This window comes from Schistocerca cancellata, chromosome 5, assembly GCF_023864275.1.
Source record: "Schistocerca cancellata isolate TAMUIC-IGC-003103 chromosome 5, iqSchCanc2.1, whole genome shotgun sequence".
NCBI classification, from domain to species: domain Eukaryota; kingdom Metazoa; phylum Arthropoda; class Insecta; order Orthoptera; family Acrididae; genus Schistocerca; species Schistocerca cancellata.
In genome coordinates, this window is record NC_064630.1 from 212,178,770 (window position 1) to 212,201,101 (window position 22,332).

At 37.9% G+C, this 22,332-nt stretch overlaps 1 protein-coding gene across 1 annotated transcript in view; it reads right to left on the bottom strand.

The window, feature by feature from the left end:
• Window positions 1-15,518: 15,518 nt before the first annotated feature.
• The window catches only part of LOC126189030 (aldehyde dehydrogenase 1A1-like), a 40,916-nt gene continuing 34,102 nt past the window's right edge, over window positions 15,519-22,332 (bottom strand). The window contains exons 9-12 of the mRNA XM_049930862.1: window positions 19,640-19,804; window positions 19,235-19,392; window positions 15,802-15,876; window positions 15,519-15,715 (exon numbers count right to left, since the gene is read on the bottom strand). Of these exons, the coding sequence (XP_049786819.1) occupies window positions 15,646-15,715; window positions 15,802-15,876; window positions 19,235-19,392; window positions 19,640-19,804 (468 nt within the window). The 3' untranslated portion in view covers window positions 15,519-15,645. The remainder of the gene's footprint in view (window positions 15,716-15,801; window positions 15,877-19,234; window positions 19,393-19,639; window positions 19,805-22,332) is intronic.

Here is a 22,332-nt window from a genome sequence, read left to right on the forward strand (position 1 = left end):
GACTAAAATTTTACTTTTCTCGCTTTTCTGTCGGCAAAGTCTCTGATCAGATTAGCAAAGTCCAGGTTTTCTGCAACTTCATTTTCAATGGACAGTGAGGCCAAACTGGATAGTATTGTTTGAGACATTGTAGACGGCAAGTACGTTTTTATCAACTTCAGTTTGGAAAAACTGCGTTCGCCGCTTGCGACAGTCACCGGTATTGTTAGCAAAATACGTAACGTTATCCAGATGTTGGGATATAACTCTTGAAGATTATGCTTTTTTATGAAGTTTAAGGCTTCAATAGGCGTTGCCTGGCTGTCTTCGAGATAGTGTTGCAGGCCTAAAATTTCGTCGCACAGCAAATTTCCATCAATATCTGGCTTCATGTTGACAGTTAACTTTTCTTGTAATTTAGAACAGCATTGTATTAGTTCTTCTTTATTTTGATTTTTTTTTAATGTCAAACAAGAAACTCCACGTCGCAGAAAATTCTTGCATCTGTTCAAATCTTTCTTTCATGGATATGTGCACGGTGTCCAACAGTGCATTGAAAAACTCTACTTTAAACTTCTTTTTTGGGTCAGTTATTTGATCATCAACAGCCTCTTCACCCGGCCTGCGTTTAATACGTCTTAATCGCATTTGTGGTTTAAATAATGGCTGCGTATCAAGATCCGAAGCCAGTTCAGTTGCTGTTACAATAGCTTGTTCGAAACCTGTTTGTCTATATGTTTCCAAATAAGAGCAACATTTGTCAAGGATTCCCATAAACTCGACAAAGTTTATTGTGGGTGACTGACTTGCTTTACTCACAACGTTAATTTGAAACAGAACATCATACCATGTCACGAGAGAAACAATGAAGCTGAAGTCTTTTAATTGTCCTCCTAGTGTTGTCGCTTCGTGTGACACCGCAGCATCGCTTTGTTCAGTAGCATTGGTCAAGGAAACCAAAGCGTCATGCATTTCGCATAATTGATAACGAACCGCTTTGACGCTATCAATTCGAGCTTCCCAGCGTGTGTCACTTACATTTTTCAGGGTGTATATCTTCAAATGGTCGGTCAAAATTTTCCATCTATTTACCGATCCAGCAAATAGATTAAACATTTTTTGTAACATTCCGAACAGTGTCACGGATTTTACTGATGATTTTGCCGCATCACACAATACCAAATTATAACTATGGCATCCACATGGCACAAAAAAAGCTAGTGGATTTAACTTCTTAATTCTGTTCTGGACGCTTTTATTTTTCCCCTTCATGTTCGCGCCGTTATCGTAGCCCTGTCCTCTGCAGTCATTAATGTTAAGGTCAAGATCACTCAATGTTTTTAAAATGCTTTCTGTGAGGCCTTCACCGGTTGTATCATCTATTTGCAGAAATGAGATGAAATGTTCTTTTACACTTACGCCATCCTCTGTTATGTCGGCGCATCTTAAAGTTATCGAAAGTTGTTCTTTGTGGCTTATATCTGGAGTACAGTCAGCTATGATTGCATAATACTTTGAACCCTTTATGCGGGATACGATTGTAGACATAACGTGTGATGTCATGAGTTCTATTAATTCATTTTGTATATTTTTGCCGCAAAAATGGTCAGCCAAATCACCATTCAATGCCAGTCTGACGTGCTCTTCCATGATTGGATCAAACTTTGCCAATAACTTTACAAGACCTAAGAATTTTCCATTATTTGGGGTAAATAATTTATCTGATAACCCTCTGAATGCCATATTATTTTCAGCCAAATACAAAGTAATGTGCATCAATCTTTGAAGCACATTGCTCCATCGTAAACTTTCTTTAGAAATTAGCTTTTGTTCTTCCTTGTCAATAGTTAATCCAGCTTTAAACCTGATTTCAGCTTCAGTCCATTGAATAAATGCTTTTTTGTGGTTAGGACTATTTTCATGCAGTTTCAGAGCTTCACTTAAATGTTTCCAATTTCTGAAACCCACAGTGATAGTCAAATTAGTAGTTGACTTTAAATCAAACAGTCGACAACAAAAGCAAAAGACACTGTCGTTTGATACAGAATAAACTAGCCACCGTCGTCTGATAGTTTCTTCGTTTGATAGTTTTCTTGTGTAATGAGTTGAAGAGAAATGACGCCCATTTTCATCTTTTGGAAAGTTATTTAGACATACTTGTGAGGGTCCACATATTATAATGCGATCTATATCTCTAGCATTAAGTACTTTTGGCCACGTACCTACATCAGAAACATTGTATTCTTTTATTGCAAGAACGTTGATACTTTCATCGACCACAGATGTCATGTGTTGATTTTGACTTGGAGAAATATCAGAGGATTCATGCAAAGATGTACTGCGCTGGTCAATTTGATCACCTTCAATAGGTGACTGTATATTTTTTGTGTATAATTGTTCACAGTCTGAAGAAATATTTGCTGATTCATGGACTTTTGATTCAATATCTGAAGTATTTGCCTTAGAATTTCCTTTAAGGTACTTATAAATATTCATGTGCTTTTTAGTTTCTTCAAGAACTTTTTCTTTTTCAGCTTTTCTTTTCCGATTTTCTGAACCAGAAAGCTTTTTTTAAATCATTTCCTTCTCTTCTGGCATGATTTAATAATTTGACAAATTATTGCTTGGACACTGCTCTATTTCGCGAGCACAATATTCGATCTATAACAAATAAAGAAATTCACCTATCAGTAGACGTAACTAGAAAAAAACCTGAACTGAAAGATAAAAATGTTTTTCGCACCTACCAGAAAATTAAAATGTTGACACAGTCACGACACTCGTTTCACTCACAATTATTCAGCCACGAAAACATGACCGCTGCCTCCGACTCTTACTGACAATTACTGACATGCGGGCGCAAATCGTAGCGGTGCCAACATATGCAGTCTAACAAACATTGTGTGGCGCTGTATTATTTCAGTAAGTTAGGGGAGAATTCTCTATGAATGCAGTGCACGCATTACATGATCTATTAATTAATGTACATGAGTCATTAAGTCACAAATATTCGATATAAATACATTCGTATTAATTAAATCATAATGTAATGTATATTTCACAGTCTGTATTTTCTTTTATTTGGAGCGACCGGTAGTTTCTGTTGTAAACGAGAGATGGTGCGGCTGCATGGGCTCTTCCTTGTTGCAGTTCTTGAAACAAATAAGAGAGGCGCTTTGGTAGAGCCCGTGCTAGCCCGCGTCAAACATGGATGGTTGCAGACAATACGAAGATTGCATTCAGCATGATTTCTTTTCTGCTACCCCGAATTCATCGCGCATTCGCGAGATTAGCGACGTATGTTGAATGAGACTGAATAATATTTTAGTTTCGCGAAATGGGTAATTGTAAATTGTAATTTTTTTTTACATGCGTTTAGTACGTGGCGCCCCTTGGGCCCCGGCGCCCTGGGCGACCGCCCGAGTCGCCCCACCCTAAAGCCGGCGCTGCCGACGTATACTAACGGACTGCGGCCGATTTAAAGGCTACCACCTAGCAAGTGTGGTGTCTGGCGGTGACACCACATTCTCCAACAACGGATCTTTACTATCCCAACAAGTAAAGTAATGATTTTGCAGTAAATGTCGATGCATTCCAGAATAAAGTTCAGGAATCTGAATGTCTAAGTCCTATGCAAAAACAACAGCTAACGCAGCTGCTGTCAGAATTTACAATGGTTACTACTACCATATATAGGTGACGACCCACAAAACTTACTGCCGAGCGTCTTACTCCATCCCATGGTTGAGAAGGGAGAAAGTGGCGAAAGAGATCCGAAAGATGTTAGAGTGGGATATCATCGAACCCTCTGTCTCTCACCGTATGGCAGCCCTCTTGTAGCAGCGGCGAAAGCTAATGGAAAAATTCGTCTGGTATTAGACGCACGGGACCTCACCGAAATTATTGCACCCGTAAGAACACGCCCGGAAAATCTAGATGAGCAAAGCTGTGCCGCCAGGAGGTAGCAAAAATACGATAGGGGTGTCAGGAACACACAGAAATACAATATAGGGAACTTGGTACTAATTCGTAACCACCCCATATCGTCAGCCACGCTGTAACAAAACAGTAAGTGGCAATTAACTTCTTTAGGACCCTTTGAAGTGGTTAAGGTGCCACATGGATGTAGTTACCTGTTGGCGCATCCTCAAACTGGAAAAATCAAACAACTATACCCACGCAAAGACTTGAAGCTATTTGTACAATAATTTGTAAATAGTAGCTGTAAGAAAATTTCATTTTTGTATCTTAGAATATAAGTGTGTTTAGTTTTAAGTATGAATTTGTGTATATTCAGTTTTGAAAAATCGAGACAGTTAAAGAATATTTATGGTGTGGGCGAAGACTCACTACAAAGTGTCCTAATGTGCAAGATGAAGACTTGCTTACTGACAGAATAGTGTCAGTAAAAATATTTCATGCTTATCAAGCAGTGAACAATTTCTTGTTTAGAAAGCATTGAACAATTTCTTGAGTCATTTTTCACTACAATGTGTATAGATAATTGATGATTCATTTTCATATAGTACTATAATAGATTTAAGTGTGAGAGGGTCTCTATTTAAATGAAAGTAATTTTGAGTCATAGAATGATTATGTATACCAATGTTACCATCAATAGTGATTTGAGAGCGACACTGGAATAAATTCAGTCAGAACCGAACCCTTATTATGTGATGTACACTTTGCATGTACCAATGCTTCAATTGAATCCTGTGTATTTTGTACACATCTTTGAGCATTAACTGCGCGTTATGCCAATTAATTCATTCTACGTGGAAACTACACTGTAGTCCCGTAGGACAGATTATTCGTGAAAATTCTACCACCAAATAAAGTATTTATTGAACAATATGCCCAAGTCCATCTGCTATGCTCATGATGAGATCTGTTTATTCGAGGAGTGAGAAGTTGGCAAGCTACACAGAAAAAACTATTGCACAATGTCACACACCTTCAAGTAATTGTAAAAAAGGTCATTTATGCATTGTAACGATGTTAAGAAAAGTGCAATGAGCATTGTAAATGTAATAGACTCATCATAAGTTAAAGTAATAGTGTAAGAAAGGGTTAACATACATTCCAGATGGACTGTGTGTGCATACGCAATCTTGCAGACAGAATATTGTGTGTAGAAGGGACAGAGAGAGACTATTGGAACTGCATCAATATATACGTTGAAGTAAACTGAATGTCGAGTTACAAACTGTCATAACGCGGTTCTCAAATAATAATAAACTTACCGTGTGTAAGGGAGTGGTTAGTAATCCGTTCGGAGATGATAACAATAAACAATTGCTCGGCGGAAACAACTAGTGTGTGTGAACCGAAATTATTTCACGTGTTGGCAGCGCATCGACTGTGAGAACGACATAAAAGTGTGCAGTGCAACTTGCGCATGATAAACTCTCAATAGCAGTGTCACAGTGCAGTTCAGTCATCAAGCCATGCAAACCGTTATCACCCCAACATATTCTGTGCAAACCAGCGAAATGGCGGCTTACTGGACAATAAACGCTGATTAATCAAATTGCATTCTCTTCTCACAACTTATAATGTGTATCCCTAAAGATAGTTTGTTACATGTATTGTGACAGAGATCCATGCGGAGAAGCAGCAATGGGGTGCAGTGCTGCCTGCAGTCAGTTGATCGCGGGTGAAACATCCACAACAACAGTTAGTTGAACATTCCGCGACAGCGCAGGCGCCACCAACCGCTGCACCGTCGCTGCTACTGCAGGTATGAGGCGTCAGTCCCGACAGCCGCTAATATATCGTGTTCCAGCCGACACCCCACCGCACGCACTGTCTAACGTCATCTTCAACATTTCGTCCAACATAAAACTTCAATGTCGATGAACTAAACATCAGAATGATATCTGTAATACGAACTTACGTCAAGTGACAAACACTTTAATTCACTCACATCATGAACTCAAACTATGAACCTGTTAGCCACTATATGTTAGATGTTTTCTTTATAATAGCAACACAAACTTGCATGAGTATATTGCCACAGTATAATGTCTATAATGAAAAATTGTGAGGCAAAGTTATAACACTACTGTTGAATTATTTGATGATTAATATTTATGCATTGCCCAAAACATCAACTTGATCATTACCACTGATGCGGACTTTCATAAATATACATTTTCGAAAAGGACCGAATTTTAACATTTTTGACAAATAACTATCATGTTTTGTGTTCGATTTTGAACCCTTGACAAGGATCGAACTTCATTTGTGAACCAATAGAACTGTGTTCAACTGTAAAGCAGGTGAGATGACCACAGCTCCAGGGCAGTTTTTCCAGGTTTCCTGAACGCACATAGCCTGGATGGTGGAGCCAAAACTGCAATGATCCTGGGACTAGGCATATGGTCAGCTCGCAAAGTGAAGGAGACACATACACTCCTCGGGAAAGCATTGAGGTTCTGTAAAAAAGGAAATAATTATTTTTCATTTTTATGTTTGTGTAATATTATGTATGCCCATTTTGCAAATCACGTTTGCCATCGGCGAGTGTGGAAACTGAAGCAGACAATGATAATTAAAAATATAACAAGGATATATATAATCATATTAAATTGCTTATAAATAGTGGAGCCTTATACATTAATGTCTGTGTGTTGTTGTAGCTGTGAATGTTGTAAGAGCCTGTGACACTCTCTTGAATGCTTAGTTAGCTTTCTTTTATTCTTTTATCGAGAAAGATGCCATTGGATACTAATGTATAAAAAAGATGTGTACTTCGAATTTCATGTTGATTTTGAATATAGAAATTGTTAAAAAATGCTTGTAATAATTTGTAGCTAGCTTGCCCAGTATTTCATTCCACATTTTTAGCCGTTTTCAGCGAATTTAGAATATTCTGTGACGCAGTGCTGCACCACGATCACAGGAGCTGCTGTCGTGGCAAATTCAAACTATAATTGAAGGAAAGCAGTTTTCCCGCAACTAAGCGGGCAGGTGATGTTACGTTAAAATTATTTCTTTCAGCTTCTTGGTAACCCCAGCGGAGTATTGTAGATTTTGTTATGTTATTATCAGATGGACATGGGCAACTGCTAGTACAATATCTGTGTAGTAAATAATTTATGTAAATCAGAGTGTTAAAACTTTACTTGTGTGATATCAAAGACTGCTGTGTTGAAATCTGGTCTGGCTAATAACATTAAAATCAATTTTGATTTTTAGTTCCATGCTCTCATGTTAGCCATGGCAATCAATAGTGTTCAAATATTTAAAAAACTCCACTGCAGCTTTCATGTTTGTCAAACACTGCATACTGCAACTTCTGTGTGTATAATAAGAGTAATTTTCAGTGGATTTCAGAGACGAAAGTAGAGAGAGACATGTTTAATTTCGTAATCAGTTACAGTAATGACAGTGTTCCATTTCTAACAAGCCAGATCAGAATGCTGAGAACATAGTCCTACAAATTGAAGATCATACATTCACAGCAGGAAATCTTTTAGTATTGTGCGTATCCCCACATAAAAGATCAGAGGGCACAAAGTTAAAATTTTCAACTACAGAAACCCATAGCAACAACCGCATTTTATTTTTTGCATTCGCAGACCGCAGCTCGTGGTCTTGCGGTAGCGTTCTCGCTTCCCACGCACAGGGTTCCTGGTTCGATTCCCGGCGTGGTCAGGAATTTTCTCTGCCTCAAGATGACTGGGTGTTGTGTCGTCTTCATCATCATCATTCATCCCCATTACAGTCAGAGGAAGGCAATGGCAAACCACCTCCACTAGGACCTTGCCTAGTCAGCGGTGCGGGGGACCCGCATCATCCCCTACGCTCCTCGGAATATGGGACATCATCATGATCATCAACAATAATCAACATATAGTTTACTTAAAAGTGCCATGAAACGTAAACTGTAAATAAAATCAAAGTGCATGGGGATACGCGACAGAACCATCCCGGCATTTGCCTTAAGAGATGTGAGGAAATCACAGAAAACCTAAATCAGGTTGTCTGGACACAGGTTTGAATTGTCATCCTCCTGAATGAGAGTACAGTGTGTTAACCACTGTGCTGTTGCTTATGCACAGAAGAATAATAAACCAAGATTATACAAAACTTTTGTTTGTGATTTACGTAATGTTAAACATATCACGTCAAACATACATAAAAGCCATGGAACTGAACCCTGGACAACAAATGGCTACAGCATAAGTATTCCTATGAGTGTTGGGGATTTTGGGAAGTTATGTTATTAGTGGGGCTCAGATTACTGCCATTTTGAATAAACAGTAACCAGGGATCAAGTTTATATTGAATTTTAATCTGCAACTTGCTGGTCAACATGAAGATAGTTGTTTTCTCCATAATGATTACTTTTTTCATATTCATTGAGATCACACATACCTCTATTCCATACAATGTAGCACAGCAGTAGCACAAGCAGAAGCAAGATTAGGATTTAATGTCTCATCAATAACGAGGCCATTAGCAATGATGTACAAGCTCAGATTGCGAAAAGATGGGAAAGGGAATTGACCGCGAGCTTTGAAAAAATAAAATAAAATAAAATAAAACCACCACAGCATTTCCCTTCAGTGATTTAGGTTTATCACAGGACACCTAAATTCTGTGGTCTTACAGAGATTTGAGCCACCGTCCTCCTGAATACAAGGCTCCTACGTTACCACTGTGCCACCTCCTTTGGTGGAGATGAAGTGTGTAAAGTAGAATGATTTTAGGATTTGAGTACTAACTATCTGGGCTAGCTTCCACAATAAATAGTAGACTAACTTTAATTTATGGCTTATGTTACTGATGTGTTCTTCCTGTGTCCATTTATAGTCCATGTGAAGGCCATAAGTATTGACATTTTCATATCACACTAGTTTCTTTTTGTTAAAGTTTCAGTGCCTAGTTTCATTGTTTTCAAATCTCATGAAGCTTGTGTTTTCTTGTTCTTCATTTTTTAGAATAATAAACCAAGATTATACAAAACTTTTGTTTGTGATTTACGTAATGTTAAACATATCACGTCAAACATACATAAAAGCCATGGAACTGAACCCTGGACAACAAATGGCTACAGCATAAGTATTCCTATGAGTGTTGGGGATTTTGGGAAGTTATGTTATTAGTGGGGCTCAGATTACTGCCATTTTGAATAAACAGTAACCAGGGATCAAGTTTATATTGAATTTTAATCTGCAACTTGCTGGTCAACATGAAGATAGTTGTTTTCTCCATAATGATTACTTTTTTCATATTCATTGAGATCACACATACCTCTATTCCATACAATGTAGCACAGCAGTAGCACAAGCAGAAGCAAGATTAGGATTTAATGTCTCATCAATAACGAGGCCATTAGCAATGAAGTACAAGCTCAGATTGCGAAAAGATGGGAAAGGGAATTGACCGCGAGCTTTGAAAAAATAAAATAAAATAAAACCACCACAGCATTTCCCTTCAGTGATTTAGGTTTATCACAGGACACCTAAATTCTGTGGTCTTACAGAGATTTGAGCCACCGTCCTCCTGAATACAAGGCTCCTACGTTACCACTGTGCCACCTCCTTTGGTGGAGATGAAGTGTGTAAAGTAGAATGATTTTAGGATTTGAGTACTAACTATCTGGGCTAGCTTCCACAATAAATAGTAGACTAACTTTAATTTATGGCTTATGTTACTGATGTGTTCTTCCTGTGTCCATTTATAGTCCATGTGAAGGCCATAAGTATTGACATTTTCATATCACACTAGTTTCTTTTTGTTAAAGTTTCAGTGCCTAGTTTCATTGTTTTCAAATCTCATGAAGCTTGTGTTTTCTTGTTCTTCATTTTTTAGTATAAAATAGTGTAAATAATATTTTTTCTGCTTATTTAGTCACTTCTTCCAGATTTGTTTCTTTAGTTGAAATAGTTGCATCATCCATGGGTTTATTCTCTACAAATGCAATGCTCGCATTGTGTGCTAAATATATGAATCATTAAGGCACAAATTTTCATTATAAGTCCATGCATAATAATTAAATCATACTATGATACATATTTCACAGTTCGTATTTTCTTTCCTTTCAACCGACAGCTAGTTTCTGTGCTGCACAAGAGATGGTGCACCTGCTTAGGCACTTCCTTGTAATAGTTCTTAACAGTTACAAGCAAGTAACTGGTGGTACTCTCAACTTACATTTGGCTGTTCGTGACGTCACACCAAACTCGCATTTAACATAGGTGGATGCATGCAATAGGAAGATTGCATTCACCACATTTTCTCTTCTGCTGGCCTGAATTCAGCGTACATTAGTGAATTTAGTGATAGATGAATGTATCATTCTTTCTGTGTCGAAATAATATTTTCACTAGTAGTTTCCCAAACTGAATGATTGAATAGTAGTGTTATAGTAACCATTTTTAATAAATGTTTCCACTCACAACCATTAACTGAAAAGTTAGTACTTGTTAAAATGATCGATCTACTCCTCATGTCAGCAATTAAAATGCAGAGAACAAATCCAGAAATTTCATATCAACATTTAATTCTTTTATTTATGACAAAATAATTTGGTTATGAGACAATGGAATAGTGTCAAAACTCTACTGTTGACCATGTTTATTGCTCAGAAAGGACAAAACTCCTTGGAATAGTGAAGATTTTGGTTATTTGGAACTTAATAATCTGCACACTGCTGTTTTAATGTGAGAAGAGTCAATCTCGTATTCATGCATGAATTGCCCTGCGTACACTTGGGAAAAGTAGGAATGATTTGCAATTAGATGAACGAAAGTGTGCAAACGTTTTAAAACACAATGAAGCAATGAAACAGAATTGGGAAATACTAAAGAGATTGACAGTGGCCACCTGATTCTTACGACACCAAGAGAGTTTGACGACACATTGACAACGAACTTATCTACAGCCTTTGTGTTCACCAGATTATCCCCTTTCAAACCTTCCAATATATAAACTCCAATCAAAGAAGCGACTTCTGTTGCTGTTTTACTAGATGAAAGTTCACCTCTCATGGTTTTGAGGTAGCGTTCTCGCTTCCCACGCACGGGGTTCCGGGTTTGATTCCCGGCGGGGTCAGGGATTTTCTCTGCCTCGAGATGACTGGGGTGTTGTGTGTCTTTGATCATCTCATCCTCATTCACCCGCAAGTTGCCGTAGTGGCGTTAAAGAACTTGTGGAGGGGCAGCCGAACCGCCCCGCGAGGGGTCTCCCGGCCACCAATGCCATACTCTCATTATTATCATTACTAGATGAAACATTGGATGTCACAAATATTTTACAAGTATTAACTCTATTCGGATATATACAGGATGTCCCAAGAAATGTTGCGACAAATGTCAAAGAGTTGTAGAGGGTGCCCTGAGGGACAAATCAAGGATAGGAGCCTGTATACAGAAATGTCATCCAATGACTCTCCCAAGTGTGGAAGTTATTGGCACTAGCTCCTGCCACTAGGCCATTCCTTTGGCAGCAAATGTGACTTTGTACGCTGACAAACCATAGTTGGAATGTCTTGCAGTGTCACTTGTTATTCAGTAATTACAACGGATTGCCACCATCGCCATTGGAGAAGACAGAGCTAGCTACTGTATAAAAAGACCATGTGTCCTATGAATGAGATGCTCTGTTGCCTCGGTAGATGATGGTTTTGGACAAAGGTTTACTTTTCTCCTGTATGCCAGAAACAATGGAGAGTTTAGGGCATTCCAGGAGAAAAATGAACTGTGGATGGAAACCCTGTCTGAAACAGTTATCCACTGAGGCAACAGAGCATCACATTCATAGCAGACAAGGCCTTTATATGCACCAGTTACTTCCATCTTATCCGTTGGAGGTCATGGCAATCAGTTGCGATCACTGAATAATGAGCAACACTGCAAGACATTCTGCATAAGGTCCATCAATATACAAAGTAACATTTGTTGCCAAAGGGTGGCCTAGTGGCAGGTGTTGGTGCCTATAACTTCAATGCCTTGAAGCATTGTGGGATGATGTTTCCAGACACAGGCTCCTGTCCTAAATTTGTTCCTCACGACACCCTCTACTACCCCTCAATGTGTGCGCACCATTTCTGGGACACTGACTGCTGTGCCATATTTATGAAATATTTGTAGCATTTAGTGACATTAGCAGAGAAACAGGTGGAGGCTGTAGAAAATGTTTAAATATACCATGTTGAAGAAGCTGAATGCAAAAATATATCGGTTGCACAGGTGTATGATGAGTGGCCATCATGGTGGGACATTCAAATGGTATACAAACAGAAGATAAAGAAGTAATTGCACATGGCATATTTATGCACTGTCATAAGTTGAATTTGATTTTGTCACAGGTAATGTCATGTACAACTGCATGTAGAGTGTTTTCTTCTAATCTCAGTGGTTTTGTAACAATTTTTGTACACTCCTCGAAAAGCATAGCCTTATTAGATACAGCATAGAAGAAGAGATTTCCAAAACTTGCACCAACAACATGGAATTATTGAAGTTACTGGGTACAAACTCTGCCAGATTGTAATATTGAATCTGAAGATTTGTATGAGAACACTTTGGAAAATCCACAAAACTGGACACAGCTGCTACTAATGAAGTATGTGGGTTTTTCATGATGTTATGAGATTGTCAATTTAACTTCATCTTGTGTGTGTTTGAGGAACTGTTTTCACTGAGAAACATTACATTTAACATTGTTCAGTCAAGATCTTTAGACATGTTTTGCAGCAAAGGTGTGGAAGACTCGAAAGAAAAGCTGTGCACTAAGAGATACCATTGCTTTGAGAAAATATGGTGCAAGGCTGAAAGCATATGTAATACTCCAAGGAAGTAAAGGAAGAGAAACTGCACTGAAACATATGTAAAGGATAACTACAGGAGGATGCACTCTTGAGACATTAGATACTATAATCTTACAAGATACTATATTCATGAACATAAATGTCAGATATGTTTCACTGACTGTCTTCACATTGATTGAAATATTTGGCTCAGAGATGATCGTAAGCTTTGCAGATGTGCTTCCCAAGGAGGTACTGGAAAAATGAAAAACAATATATGGGAAGTTTTTTGGTATTGTTCGCTTAAGTTTCAAAGTGAGTGCTATGTCTATGTCACAACTTCTTGAAGCTAAATCTGTGAAGGAAACACAAAGTTTCCTGTATCAAAATAATCTTCACACTGGAATTCCAGAACTCTAAATCTGTGAAATGATTTTAACCATACCAGCTACATCATCATCAGTAGAAAGATCATTTTCTGCAGTGAAAAGAACAAAGACCTTCATTAGGAATGTGCAAGGACAAATTTGTCTCTCCAAACTACCCATCCTTTCAATAGAAAACTCATTTTTCGACGGCACTGCTGCGGAGTTCAGCAAGAAGCCACAGAGTGAATTTCTGCTACAGATAAAACCATGATGAGTGAACAATGTCACAATTGGTTGCATGTTGCATGCCATAGCCTACCGATATTTTCGGGATACGCCACTGGTGTCTTTAGCAAATTGGATAGAAGTCACTCATGTAGACTAAGAAATTTAGCCGCTAGCACACTTCCTTGTGACATAATTCTCAAATTCTTAGAAGTACCTGTTACTCCTCTCATCTGATATTCCTAAGTTTTAGCTTTCTTCAAACTAGAACATGACTTACCAAATCAAAAGCTTTGATAGGTCACAGAATATTCCAGCTGTTGATTCTACCTACTGGAGTTCCTTTAGTACAAAGTCATCAAATTCTTTTGTTGCTGACATTTTGAATTTCTTTTCTGAAATCCATTTTGACTTCTGAATAGTATATTGTACAATGTAATGAGGTTTTTTTTTTTTTTTTACAGTATACAGTCGAAGATACTTGATACCACTAGCATACTCCCAGGTATGTGGTTTTCAGGTTTCTTGGTATCATTCTGTTTACACTGAAATTTTTAACTTGCAGGAAACAGTCCTTTTGCACTGCATTTGTTAATTATGTTAGCCAGCATATTTGCCAGTTAACAGTTTGATTGTTAATTTGAGATGATGCAGATGTTGGGACTAAGATATTTTTTCAACTTACATATGAAAGAGAGAAATGTATTATTTGCTTGGCATCTTTCTCTCTGCTAACCATTTATATCATTATTAATTGTAACTGAGATGTTGCCTATTAGATTTTTCCAAATGTTTATAAATAAATCATTAATTCCACTGGGTACATAGTCTGGATTTCTTTGTAAAGACTTATTACATCTGATTTCCTTAGGTTTACTCTCCTTGCCTGTCATGTTTTTTATGAGGTGATACAGTCTTAGCTCTGTTTATGGAGATAAGTTACAGTGGTTATTTCCTTTGAACATTTTATGACTATTGTAGATTTTTCTGTATTCATCACAGAAACATTTAAATACTGTGCTGAACATGAGTTTTATATTTACTAATTCTGTCAGGACCTTAAACCTTTGCTAGTTACAATGATTCCCTATGCAATTCTGTTCTCTTGTCTTACTTTACAAGTTATGTATACACTCACATAATATGGTTTTTTATTCATACTGCCTTCCCCATTGACGATTTATGTCCAGCCTTCATTAACAAGATTATACTTCAATATATTATTACAGAACAGTTGGCACTTAACATTGAGCTTCCCACTGTTCGGCTTTGGTTCTATGAAGATAATTTGTTCTGTTACAGTAAGATTATTTTCAACCACTTTTACTGTTTATTTATCTGCCTGTATGTTGATTATATATAATCTAAAGCAGTTGTAGCATTTGCAATAATTGTTGTATGGAAAATGGACAGTAATGTACATGTATTACTTGCTTGGTATATGGGTTAAATGAGGAAAATCTTTCAATTTTTATTCTTTAAGGTATTCACTGTTAAAATGAAAACACAATATCATTTGCATAAAAAAATTCAAGGGAGAGAACCATAAAATTACAAGGAGACAGAATGCCTGGCCAGAACTTATTCTTTGGGGATAAAATTTAAACAGTCAATAAATGTCCAAAAATACAAAAAACTATCCCAGATTTTCTCTGATGCCTCCCATTTTTCAACTGAGATTGTCCTCCCCATATGGGGAAGGAGGGGGGGGGGGGGCTGCCTCTAAACCTGACAAACACACACACACACACACACACACACACACACACACACACAGTACTTAAAATTTTTCCTCCTGAAGGCAAGTACTTGTCAGCCATTTTGTCTCCCTGTAACATTATTATTTTGTAATTATATTTACATTTATTAAACTATTTAATGCAAGATCTAAATTATTAAGAAATGTTGCATGAGTGCTGCTAGCTGAACTGTGCATATTAATGAAAAATGGTAATGTATTCTGCATTATTTACTACAGTTTTAATGGGTGAACACTCAGTTTTTTTAATTGTTGTGTTGTACTAGGTTAGCTTTATTCTATCCAAAGTTTATCCATCTCTTCTGTACATATTAAAAATTACCCTTGTTTTATAAACTGATCTACAAAAGTCATATGATAGTTATAAGTTTTATTGCCAAAATGAGCGAAAGGTGCCAATTACAAAGAAAGTAAATACTCTGATAAAAAAATATATATATAAATTTATTTCCATATTACTGGTTTTACAATATGATCAGCACAAAAGTTTGTTAAAGCTTCACAATAATGATTTGTTTAACAGAACAAAATTCTTATTTGATGGCTGAAAGATCTTACGATTTGCTTGGAAGTTTCACAGACACAGTCTTTACCTGCAGATATTCCTGCAGTGTGTCTTCTCCCCTGAAAAATATTAGGCATAGTAGCATAATCAAAAATTGCTTTACTAGTTATGTCATTTTACTTTTTAATCTATACTATTTACTTACAGTTCCCTGCCAATTCCAGACTGCTTGTAGCCACCAAATGGTGCTTGTGGTGTAATGACGTTGTAGCAGTTAATCCTATAAAAAAAAAGGGAGTAGGTAAACCCTCAATTATTGAAGCTAAATTAATTACACAACTAAATGAAGAAAGTGGGTAGTGTAGTACAACACCTATCATATAGCAGATAAGTATCTTACTGATTTAATACACTACAGTGGATGAACAGAGCAATGATGGTATGTCAAGAAATTAGTATCTCTAATGCTAATCAACAATTTTACAAACAGTTTGTGCAATTACAATTTTAAGAAATGATGGGAACACCTTAGTATTTCATCTCTTTAAGTCTATCACAGCCAGCTCTTATTTATTTATTTATTTTTGAGTCATCAGTCTACTGACTGGTATTGTGCAGCCAGCCATGAATTATTCTTTTGTGCCACCCTCTTCATCTGAGATTAGCACTCGGACCATATGTTACCAGTTATTCTTGTCAGATAGTTTTAACTTCTGCACCTCCTCCTAGTGCTATGTAAGAATTCCCGATGTCTAATCACATGTCCTATTATCTTGTTACTTCCTCTTATCAGTGTTTTTCATACATTCCTTTCTTTGCCATTTTGTTGAGTACCTCTTCATTCTTTATCAGTCCATCTAATTTTTAACAACTTTCTATAGCATCGCATCTCAAACACTTCAATTATTTTCTTTTCCAGTTTTCCCACAGTCCATGTTTCACTTGCATACAATGCTGTGCACCAAATGTATGTTTTCAGAAATTATTTCCTCAAATGAAGGCCAATGTTTGATACAAGTAAACTTTTTTTGGCAAGAAATGCACTCATTGCCTGTTCTAGTCTACTTTTCCTGTCCTCCTTGCTTCATCCACCATGTGTTATTTTGCTCCCAAGGTAGCAGAGTTCTTTAACTTCATATACTTTTTGGTCACCAATTCCATTTACTCTGAATTCATTTTCTTGACTCTACGACTGTTCATTGCAATAAACAGATCCCATAGTAATTCTTCACCTGTACTAAGAACGGTGATGTCATCAGTGAATCTTATTGCTCATATCCTTTCACCCAGATTTTTAAACCCACACTTAAAACTTTCTTTTATTTCCATCATTTCTTCATCAATGTATAGAGTGAACATTATGAGAGAAACATTGCACCCCCATCATAGATCCTATCTATGTTCTTTGTTCTTGATCTTGCATTCATATTCTTCCAGCTTGATTCTTGTGTACACATATTGTATAGCATCCATCTTTCCTCAAAGCTTGCTCTTATTTTTCACAGAATTTTGAGCCTATTGCACTATTTTAAATTGACAAATGCTTTTTCTAGGTCTACATATTCTATGAATGAGTCTTGATATTTGTGAAGTCTTGCTTCCATTTTCAAGCATAACATCAGAACTGCCTCTCTTGTGCCATTACCTTTCCTCACATAGAACTAATCAACATCGAAGTTTCCTCAATTATCTTTTTCATTATTCTGTATATTATTTTTGCCAGCAACTTGGATGCATGAGCTGTTAAGGTGATTGTGTACTAGTTACTGCACTTATCTGCCCTTGTTATCTTCAGAAATGTGTGGATGATATTTTTCAAGAAGTCTGTTAGTATGTCTCCAGTCTCATTGATTCTACACACAATAGAACTCTTGTTATTAAATTATTCATTTAACTTTTCTTTTTTTTGTTTCTGTGTTTTTTATTGAATCTCAATTCTAGCCAATTCATAGACTATTTGATTGCAGGATCACAGCTACAGATTATTTGCAGTGAATTAGTTTTAGGGCCTGAAAGCAGACATGCATGGCTCAACCCTATGACTAAATTGAACTATTCTTTTTCAACAAAGCCATGCACAGCCCAGTACCTAAAGTGCATGTAACTGCAGGTAAAGATGCCACTGGTTTGCTCGTATGGGATGCCGTCTGGAAGAGCAATGATACTAGCAGTAACCATTAAGTACCACCACACTTCTCATTGCTCTTAAAGTGGTGTTCACTCACCCAAACATAACATCCTAGTCCATCCTTATGATACTCCCAATCCAATCTCCTTGCCACAGCAATCGTATCTCTGTGGAAGACCAGGTTCAAGACCTATCCAGTCCACCCTGTGCTTCCTATTCCAATCCTCTCACAACCTTATCCAATCAGAGGTCGGGCCACCTGTGAAAGCAGCCATGTAATACCTGCTCTGCTGCAAACATTGCACAGCTTTTTATATTGGTATAACTACCAAACAACTGTCCACCTGGAGTAACAGCCACTGCCAAATTGTGACCAAGAGCAAAGTGGACCACCCTGTGACACAACATGTAGTTGTCATAACATCACTGTTTCAATGGCTGCTTTAGAAATTGGGCCATCTGGATCCTCCCCTCCACCACCAACTTTCTGAACTGCACAGATGTGAGTTCTTACAACCCATTCTCCATTCCCAAAATTATCCTGGCCTCCACTCTTACCCTCACGCCCTCCACCCAACAGTTTCTGCCCCCTGTGTCATATCACCTTCTCCCATTGTATGACCCCTCATCCTCACTGTGTGCCACAACCTGTCAACGCACCCACCGGTCATTTCTCTTTCTCTACTCCTCTTATTTTCTGCTCCCAGTTTCCCACTCCCACACAGCCTCCCAACACTGTGCCTGGCAGTCTTGTCCCTTGTCCTGCTGACTTTTAATCCCTGCAGGCTCCACCAGACAAGTGTTGTTCTCTCCTGGTGTCAGTACCCTGCTGTCCCAACCATCTTCCCCACCCTACTTAGGATTGCTGCTTTCCAGCAATGCAACAGTTGCATTCTGGCCAGAGCAGTGAATTGTGTGTTTGTGTGTGTGTGTGTGTGTGTGTGTGTGTGTGTGTGTGTGTTTTTCTGAAGAAGGTTTTAGCCACCAAAAGTTCAATATGTAACAGTCTTTTCATTTTGCCTATCTGTAACTCAATGTGTCATCCTTATGATGAGTAACAATCTATTCTTTTCATAATATTGCAGTTTTATTATTTAATACACAAAATAATCTAGACCACGTTAATTAAAAAAATAAAAAACTTTATAAATGTTCAGCATGTAGCCATATTTAAAAATTAAGTTGTGATATGTATGTAAAATGACATGTCATTATGATTCATTGTGCAAATGAGCCATGGAACGTATAACTAACTAACTTCTAAAGTAGAGGCCTGTTGTTACCAGCAAGACCATTTAGTCAGGGCCAAGACTTGTCAAAAACAAACAAACACTGGGTAGATCTCAATCTCATAACAACCTGTTTATCACTCAAGGTCACACAGAAAGAAGTGAATAAAACTGCCTGTCATGATAATATTAATAAATAACATAATCAACATCACCATTGTTGACAAGAACAGCATTCATTCATTATATCAACAGATATTGATAGTGAGAATAAGACTAACCAGACATTGCCAGCTTCCAAAGCATTTGCATACACCAGGGCATTATTAATATTTTTAGTCACAATTCCAGATGCCAATCCATAAGTCGTATTGTTAGCTCTTTCAATAGCTTCTTCCAGAGTTTTGAATTTTAGAATACTTTGTACTGGGCCAAATATCTGAAACATTTTTTGTAAAGCACTGTACTCAAACATAAAAGATACAAAGATCAAATGTAAAACATTTAATATTTTTGTTGAACTCTCTATAGTGTCTTGTAAATATTAATGTGTTAGAATTTATGAAAACCTATAGATTAATTGTTTGAAAAGGGGAAAATTGGCAATAATAAACAGGACATATTTTAGCAGTCCTCATACAAGCAAATTTCATCTAGTAAAAAGGATAATGTTATAAAGTTCTTACCTCCTCTTTCGCAATTTTCATGTCATCAGTAACATTTGAGAACACTGTTGGCTTGATAAAGTAGCCAGCTGTACCTATACGTTCTCCACCACATTCAACACGAGCTCCTTCTTCCTTTCCTGCCTTAATGTAGCTCAGAACTTTATTCATCATCTTTTCATTAATCTGAAAAGAATTTTATTTCTTTAGGAAACAATGTTTCTATCAAACATAATTTTCTACCAAAAAAGTTCACCTTAAATTGTGTTTTTTTCTCAGTTTCCGTATTACAATTTGTGATAATTATTCTTGATATTTTAAAAATACATTGCACTGTACTGAAACGACACAAATATTATGCCTAATTATGATACACACTACAGTATTTGGCAACACTAAGTGATTATTACAGTGGTAAAACCCAGATTTCTTTAACTAAAAGTGTGCATCATATCATCATAAGAAATGTGATTTACGTATCTCACAATATATTCAAGTCAAATAAAGTGAAATGGTCTATTCAAAAATACATCAACATTTACTTCAAAGTTAAAGTATTTTCTGAATCGCTACTTACCATAATGAAGACACATCAAATTGCAGACAGGCACAGTTACACACAAAAGCATCATGCACACACAACCACCAACTCCAGCATCTCGGCATTCTGGCCCTAGATGCTGGAGTTGGGAGTCGTGTGCGTGAGGTGTGCTTGCTTGTATGTGTAAATGGTGTGTGTGTGTGTGTGTGTGTGTGTTATTGATGAAGGATGTGGCCAAAAGGTTTATGTAAGTGTCTTAATTGTGCCTGTCTGCAACTTGACATGTCTTCTTTACAATGAGTAGCAATCTGTCTTTCCCTACATTGTTGGTATTCCTAGCTGAAATTTCCATTGTTTGTGTTTTCTGAATTACTTCACTACTTGCAGCAGTAGTTAACTTTTCTCTGGAAAGAGCTAAAAAGATATGTATGTGTCAGAAATTATAACAACATTCAGTGTAACATTCACACAGAGATAATGAAAATGCCATAGAATAAGATGATGTGGAAGGATCCCATCTGCACACATTGAAAAAAGTTTTGCATCACCCCGGTTCCCAGAACTCCTGATGATAGACATTGACTGTGGATACTGTATCATAGACACAATCCTTCTGACTGTTCAGAGACGTCACTAAACCTGCTGAAAGATGTAAACAACCATGCATGATGGAGGGGGTCCGACAGCCAATCAGTTCTAGTCATTCCACCCGGAAGGAGGTACATGGCTCATGTTGTCTGCAGTTCAACCATGCCTAGATGGTCAGTACCACGGCTCGATCACATCTACGTTGTTACTTTGTGCCAGGAAGGGCTCTCAACAAGGCAAGTGTCCAGGTGTCTCAGAGTGAACCAAAGTGATGTTTTTCGGACATGGAGGAGATACAGAGAGACAGGAACTGTCGATGACATGCCTCACTCAGGCCACCCAAGGGCTACTATTGCAGTGGATGACCGCTACCTATGGATAATGGCTCAGAGGAACCCTGGCAGCTATGTCATCATGTTGAATAATGCTTTTTGTGCAGCCACAGGATGTCATGTTATGACTCAAACTTTGTGCAACAGGCTGCATGATGCACAACTTCTCACTCTCAATGTCCATGGTGAGGTCCATCTTTGCAACCACAACATCATGCAGCGCGTTAGAGATGGGCCCAACAACATGCCGAACGGACTGCTCAGGTTTGGCATCACGTTCTCTTCACCAATGAGTGTCGCATATGCCTTCAACCAGACAATTGTGGTAGATGTGTTTGGAGGCGACCCAGTCAGGCTGAATGCCTTAGACACACTGTCCAGCGAGTGCAGCAAGGTGGAGATTCCCCGATGTTTTGGGGTGGCATTATGTGGGATACGATACGTGAATGTCAGCCTCCAACTGACAGTGCAACCATATCAGCAGGATATTGGTGAGGCCTTTGTCTTCATGGATGACAATTCGTGCCCCCATCACGCACATCTTGTGAATGACTGCCTTCAGGATGACGACATCACTCGAGCAGAGTGGCCAGCATGTTCTCCAGACATGAACCTTATCGAACATGCCTGGCATAGCTTGAAAAGGGCTGTTTATGGATGATGTGACCCACCAACAACTCTGAGGGATCTACGCTGACTTGCCATTGAGGAGGGGGACAGTCTGGACCAACAGTGCCTCGATGAACTTGTGGATAGTATGCCACAATGAATACAGGCATGCATCAGTGCAAGAGGATGTACTACTGGGTATTACAGGTACTGGTGTGTACAGCAATCTGGACCTCCGCCTCTGAAGGTCTCACTGTATGGTGGTACAACATGCAATGTGTGGTTTTCATGAGCAATAAAAAGGGCAGAAATAATGTTTAGGTTGAACTCTATTCCAATTTTCTGTACAGGTTCCGGAACTCTTGGAAGTGAGGTGATGCAAAACTTTTTTTGATGCGTGTAGGAAGTCTCCCCTGAGATGAGGTTCCAGTAAAATTTCCATCACTCCTCCAATTTCCTAAACCTCACTAAAGCTTTTCCTGCATCCCTCTTCTTTTCCCTTCCACCCTGCTGCCAGAAGAAGAAGCGATGCTCTGAAAGCTCACACATTTCCACATTTTTTGTGTGTTTTGTCCTGTTGCAAGTTGATGATCAGATTTTTTTATCTGTCCATATCATACAGTGTTTCCAAGTATTGATAATTT